Raw genomic sequence first — 6,298 nt, forward strand, 5'->3', positions numbered from 1 at the left:
TCAGTCAAAATGGGACAAATGTTTAGAAACAAAGGGAGTATGGTCTTTTCTACTCCCTCTGTCCCTAATTGTTTGCTCCACTTTCCTTTAAGGTGTCCCCAAAAGATTGCCCCATACTACTTTTGACATGTTTTCCCACTTGCACTCTCTCTATCTCTCTCCTCATTGATATATGTGTCAACCCATGTGCACCATTTTTTGCCCAAAGCCTTAATAAAGTAAATTTATAGTTTGGGGCAAACAATTGGGGACAGAGGGAGTATTCAATTACCAGACATACCCTAATTTTTCAATGGGGGACCAATTTTTACTTGTCGTAATTCATGTGATTTTCACTTAGGCCTTGTTCACTTCACCTTTAAAAAATATGTTTAGTAAAATAATTTCAGTTCAGTAAAAATAAGTTCTGTTCAGTAAAAATAAGTCCAGTCCAGTAAAATTAATTTAAGTTCAGTAAAAAACAGTAACTTTAAAAAAAGAAATATAATAGAAATTATGTAAAAATAATTTCAATTCAATAAAAATAATTTAGTTTAGCAAAAAAAAAAAAAAAAATTGAATTCAGTAACAAAAATTTCAGTTCAACAAAAATAAGGTGAATGAACGGAGTCTTACAATACAATCCACATATATGCATACCTTGCTTTTTTCTTTTGAAATATTATTATGCCATAAAAATGTTACAGCAAAATAGAAAATAAATTATCAAAAATTTTAATTAATAGGTTTTGTTAGCATCTAATACAACAAACAAAAGCAACCTAAAATAATTTGTAGTCCACACATTGAACTAATTATTGTCTCACTCCTCCAACGTAAGATGAACGTCATTTCCTCACCCTAGCCACACCACCATACCCAAAACAGCCGGGACCATATACTTTACTCAACCCACCCCACATTAAATTAGAAATTAAACACCCCCAAAATACAATAAATAATAATAATATATGAAACAAAAGGTTTTAAATAGTGAAAATAAATCAAGTTTATTATTCCCTAAATTAAGGTAAAGGTTTCAACGTTGTTGCCTTTGGTCTTTGGAACATCTACACACAATCTTAAGGTTTCATCGTTCTTCTTAAGCCGCCGCTCATAGTAGGTTTTCTACTTACTCTCTTAAGCATCTTAATTGTTTTCATGCTCCTTGAATTTAATTTATTTTTGAAGTATAAGATTTTATTTTCATTTTTTTTTATGTATCCATTTTTTGTTGTCTAGATTTTACCCAATAGTACATCTATTTGTCTTTTATTTATTTTATTTTTTTTATTTGTACTAATTTAATAGGAAGAATGGCTTCCATCCATATAGGATGCGGAGTAGTAAATATTGATTAAAACTAATATAATTCTTATTCAAAATAGAGAACTTTAATCTCGATCTTTATTTTTACATAATTTGATGTATATCTCTTTACATTACTTCGCCCTTTGGTTCGTTTTGTCTTTCCACTTTACAAGATTTACTACTTATCAGTATATTTTTTTACTTCGGACTCCAAATGGTGTTGATACATCAAAAGTTTGTTATAACTATTACTCCATTCGTCTTAATTTCTATATGATTCTTACTCTTCATACTGATTATATTTTTGTTTCTCGTCACCTTTAATTACTATGCAAGCAACATGACTAATCATTATTATTGAACCGAAATTAATTAGTTTCATTACGAGCTAAGCCAAACAAGCTAATTAGTAGTTTACCATATATTATTGTATTTTCAGGTACTTTATCTCAACTAGAACTAGCAAGAAATGAATCAAAAGTCTCAACAACAATACTTTGGCAACAAATCATCAACAAAATCTCATCATCCTAAAGTGATTTGTTGGTCATCAGATAATTTCTGGCAAGATCCTTCATCATCCTCTGATCTTTCAATAGAATGCAATTCAAATCATCATCACTATAATTATCTTGAAGATTCCAACAACAACCTCAAAGAAGAACAACAATTTCTCATGTCGCCCTTAGGTATATTATTCAAAGATTATGTAAGTTTATTGCTTATATTTGTTATTATTAATTTTTCTTATATTAATTAATTAATTATTTTTATGTGTATTATATTGTTATTATTATATTTATCCAAATCAGTGTGTCACATCCTTTCACTCCAAAAAAATATAAAATGTGTCACATAATCAATCATACATATTTGAATCATATTGTAATCTCAATGATTGATAAAATCCCTTCATTTTAATTAATATGTCGTTTTCATTTTTATTAGTTTTATTTATTTATTTATTTATTTATTTTGATGGTAGATTGCTCTTCTACTATGTATGTATATTGTCGAAAATTGCTTGCATAAATTTTAAGAATATGATTTGAGAAATAATTTATGATTAATTAGTTCAATCATTTAAATATGTAGTGTAAAAGACACTAGTTTAGTTTAAAAACGGATTTGCACAATAATACAAAAATGGCTCGATTAATTATGTCATTGGTAGGTAAATATGGTGAGCAACAGAAGCAAGAACAGCATGGTGTTTTTCCAATGGATCATCATCAAATAATACATGATTACAACATGCCAATCTCTCATCAAACAGGACTTCCTCAACATAATACTGTAAGTAATTGTTTTATTGTGTATAATTTTTTTTGTTTCTAACAAATTACAATTTTTTTTTTTTTTTTTTTTTTTTTTGACTAATGAAAGATAATTGGATGAAACATGTAGGGTGTAAATGGTTATCCTTTTATTTTATTTTATTTTTTATTTTATTTTTTAATTACATACCATATCATATTAGAAACAACAAAAAACCAATGTAATAGAGGCCACAAGTTTCCTCAATCAATTTTTCATATATTCGAATTTAGACAATATGATGGTTATGATTCACTATTATCTTATTGTTAGGTACAATATTTATAGTACCCTCTTACACGCACTTTCTTATAATTTTCATCCTACACGTGGATGCGATTCAACACCCACTCACTTACTTCCACCTATATTCATATGCATAGCATATGGAGAGGAGAATGTTAGACCATCTAAGATGAACAATTAACTTTATATCCTGATTAAAACTTTTTTTTAACCTTTGATTGTGAAAGAACTAACTAGTTGTCTAGTTGTACAAAAAACTCAAAAGTTATAACTACCTCATACATAATTTGTTGTTTGAGAGGCCCAACCAAAGGTTATATTTTACACTTTAATATATTAAATGAAGGCCCACAACCTTTTTTTTTTTTTTTTTTTTTTTTTTTTTTTTTTTTTTACGAAAATTAAGGACAAGAATAAAGTAAAAGGAGCACCAAGAATATATAGTAGTAGTACGTCATTCTTTGAATTGGTTCTGTGATAGTGCATTGTTCAGTCAATTGGTTTTGTGATCCAGCCTCCTCCTCTAAAGTATCCCAAATCTCATTCGAGATTTTTGTAAAATTTAGCATGGTATCAGAGCATTTTATGGGTCTTTTCTAAAAACTAGGTTTTTAATCAAACTTCTAGTTAGGGATTTAGCATTACGTTTGTCATTGATCGATAGATATTTTGTTTTGCTCTACAATATTATTAAGAGTATTAACAATGTGGAGTGTAGGAAACATTATTGAATCATCATATTATAACATGTGAGCTGTCCTATAAGGCTATAAGTACAAGAAGAGACATAACACATCTTATAAGCTTGAGGAGTCGCATACTCTACCTCATTGTCAATTAATTATGGGTGAATGAACACTCGTTTAGGTTTGTAAGTAGTCCAAATTATATTCTTTCTTCTTAGGCAATTCATCCATTTCATATTCAACAATTTTTCCTTGAAGATTTTGTTTCAAATGGGAATTGGAAGGAAATTGAGTCCATACATTACCCTTCATCGGAGCATTATCAAGAACTTAATGTATTACAAATCAACATAGAAATTGAGTTTAGTATTATAAATTAATTAGCGATAATTAGCATTATTTAGCAATGATCATGATCACAATGCAGGGTTACTACGAGGGAATGCATTCCAACGGAGTACCTCTTCCCGGGGAAGCAGCAAATTATGAGCCCATTTATGTAAATGCAAAGCAATACCATGGCATTATGAGGCGAAGGCAATCCAGAGCTAAAGCCGAGCTGGAAAATAGGGCTGTTAAAACCAGGAAGGTAACCCTTTCGCCCATCCTTTTTTGTACTCAGTTTATTTTTTAATCAAAGATTAGATTCAATGACATCTACTAAATTTCACATGAAATATTGAAAATCTAAAGATTAAAACACAAGGACTTTTGTATATACTTCTTCGATAATGAATAAGTTGCATTGTCATGTTGTTTTTAACCTCTAACACTAAAAAAAAAAATTAAAATAAGGATACACTAACATCTATCCTTATTGCAAGAACATTAATCGAGTTGTATAGAAATCCAATCATAAATCATCACCAATTTTAAAAATGTGACTACTCTTTTTCACATTTATAATCTATATAGTAATATTAGGTTGTGGACGGGTTGAAGAACATTACATAAGATTTCATTCAGACATTATTTTGATCAATTGGTAATATAGGCAATATTTCATGTGGAAACAATCATTCAAATTGAGGATAGCATGCATACATAATTTGTTTGTTTTTTTTTTTTATATTCTAGTGATTCTGCCTTGTAAAAGTTTAAAAAGAGTACGACCATAAATATTTAATTACGTATTTGTTCTAGATAATATTAGAAGACCCTTCTCATGAGGAAAATGAAATACATACATTGTTTTAGTCCTCTACATATATAAACTTGGAAGTGTTATAAAAGAGGGTCTAGTTTAGCTAACCAAAAAAGAGGTTATCATTGCTTAAAGCAATGATACATGATATCCATCATCTGAGCATGTCCAAGCATAATAGGCATAATAATAAGGCCAGGGAAAATGTGAATATGCAGCCATATCTTCATGAATCGCGGCATCTACACGCGTTGAGAAGACAAAGAGGCAGTGGTGGTCGTTTCCTTAACACAAAGCAATCCGATGGCCCGACGTCTTCCAATTCTAGCAATCAATCCTCCTAGCTAGCTCATCTCTGGGACATGCAACAACACTACTAGCTACTGAGTGAGCTCGTATTTCTTTTATTTTCAATCTTTCGAGGGGAAAACAAAGGCTTTTGTGTATATATTAACCGAGAGGAACTACCCATATTTTGCTTTCAGAGCTTTTACTTTCTTATGGTAGCTTTCCTTAAACAATCCCATTCTCCATTCACCCAAAAAAAAAAAAATGTTTCTTTCTTTTCCTTTTTTTTTTTTTTTTTTTTTTTTTGGGAATGCCAAAAAAGTTAAAAAATTACTCTTCACATTATCACATATCATGCATAACAGCATAAGGTTTCAATATTGTATGATTTGGTTGTTGAATGTTGATCAAGATGAAGTATGGTTGTTACCTTTGCTACTATTGTATGTTCATGATTATAAAACACATAATTAATGGATGATATTTGAATACACTTCGTAACAAGTTTTTCACACTTTTACTAATTAAGGGCTTGTTTGACATCAGTTTTGGTTTTTTGAAAACCAAAAACAGGAAACTAGAAAAAAGTGTTTTCACTTTTCTATTGTCGGTTTTCAAAATTATCATGATTTTAATAAGTTAAAATAATTTTTGATTCATTATGAGGCATATATCATATACTTTTAAAAAACAAAAAACCAAAAAACAGAAAACCACAGTAATGTCAAACGAACCCTAAGTTCCTTGTGTCGCAATTTGATTTAAAATCTCACTTGATAAACGTTTGAATATATAATTTAACGCTTCACTATATTAATTTACTATATATTGATATATTTTACACTCTTCTTGCCGTGTTGCAAAACCAAATTAAGAATAGTGAAAAGAGATCGAGAAAAGACATCTCAAGTTTTATTTGAGGTTAGCCCTTCCAACTAGGCTAAGTGACCAAGGCACATGGTATGCGCGTTTGGTTTATAATTTTCTCAATTTAATCTCAACCCATCCAATGCATTTTGGGTATTGTTCCCCTTGCTTTCACAAATAAATTAAATGTGGTCATACTCATCCATAGTAGTATGTGTAGTATTGGACGAGCCATCTAATCGCCACCACATTCTTACTAAATGAAGCTTAACTAATATGGAGTATGAATACTTTCAACCTTATGATTTCACCTAATAAATTATAATAGTTAAATTGCAAAGAAAGGAAATGGTTTCTTATTAGGTAGTTTAGGTTTTTTTTTTTTTTGAACGAAAGTTTCTTATTATGTTAAGTCAAATAGAAGTATTTATGTTTGAGTAACCAGGATATGATGCCAAAT

At 29.6% G+C, this 6,298-nt stretch overlaps 1 protein-coding gene across 2 annotated transcripts; it reads left to right on the forward strand.

Annotated features, from left to right (window-relative positions):
• Nucleotides 1-897: 897 nt before the first annotated feature.
• LOC145630989 (nuclear transcription factor Y subunit A-4-like) lies at nt 898-5,382 on the forward strand. Of its 2 annotated transcripts, none has more exons than XM_081683101.1 (5): nt 898-1,102; nt 1,730-1,979; nt 2,465-2,586; nt 3,967-4,128; nt 4,902-5,382. In XM_081683101.1, exons 2-5 carry the CDS (start codon nt 1,760-1,762, stop codon nt 5,025-5,027), a joined length of 630 nt encoding a protein of 209 aa, XP_081539227.1. In that variant the 5' UTR covers nt 898-1,102; nt 1,730-1,759; the 3' UTR covers nt 5,028-5,382. The 2 variants fall into 2 exon arrangements, with proteins under 2 accessions (XP_081539227.1, XP_081539226.1); XM_081683100.1 differs by having other exon boundaries at nt 898-1,098.
• Nucleotides 5,383-6,298: the final 916 nt, after the last annotated feature.

The sequence above is a fragment of the Chenopodium album genome, chromosome 5 (genome assembly GCF_948465745.1).
Source record: "Chenopodium album chromosome 5, dcCheAlbu1.1, whole genome shotgun sequence".
NCBI classification, from domain to species: domain Eukaryota; kingdom Viridiplantae; phylum Streptophyta; class Magnoliopsida; order Caryophyllales; family Amaranthaceae; genus Chenopodium; species Chenopodium album.

Coding starts and splice junctions, on each gene's coding strand:
- LOC145630989 (XM_081683101.1), top strand. CDS start 1,760: ATGAATCAAAAGTCTCAACAACAATACTTTGGCAACAAATCATCAACA. Junction 1,980..2,464: donor ATTTCTCATGTCGCCCTTAG/GTATATTATTCA, acceptor TGTCATTGGTAG/GTAAATATGGTGAGCAACAG. Junction 4,129..4,901: donor GGGCTGTTAAAACCAGGAAG/GTAACCCTTTCG, acceptor GTGAATATGCAG/CCATATCTTCATGAATCGCG.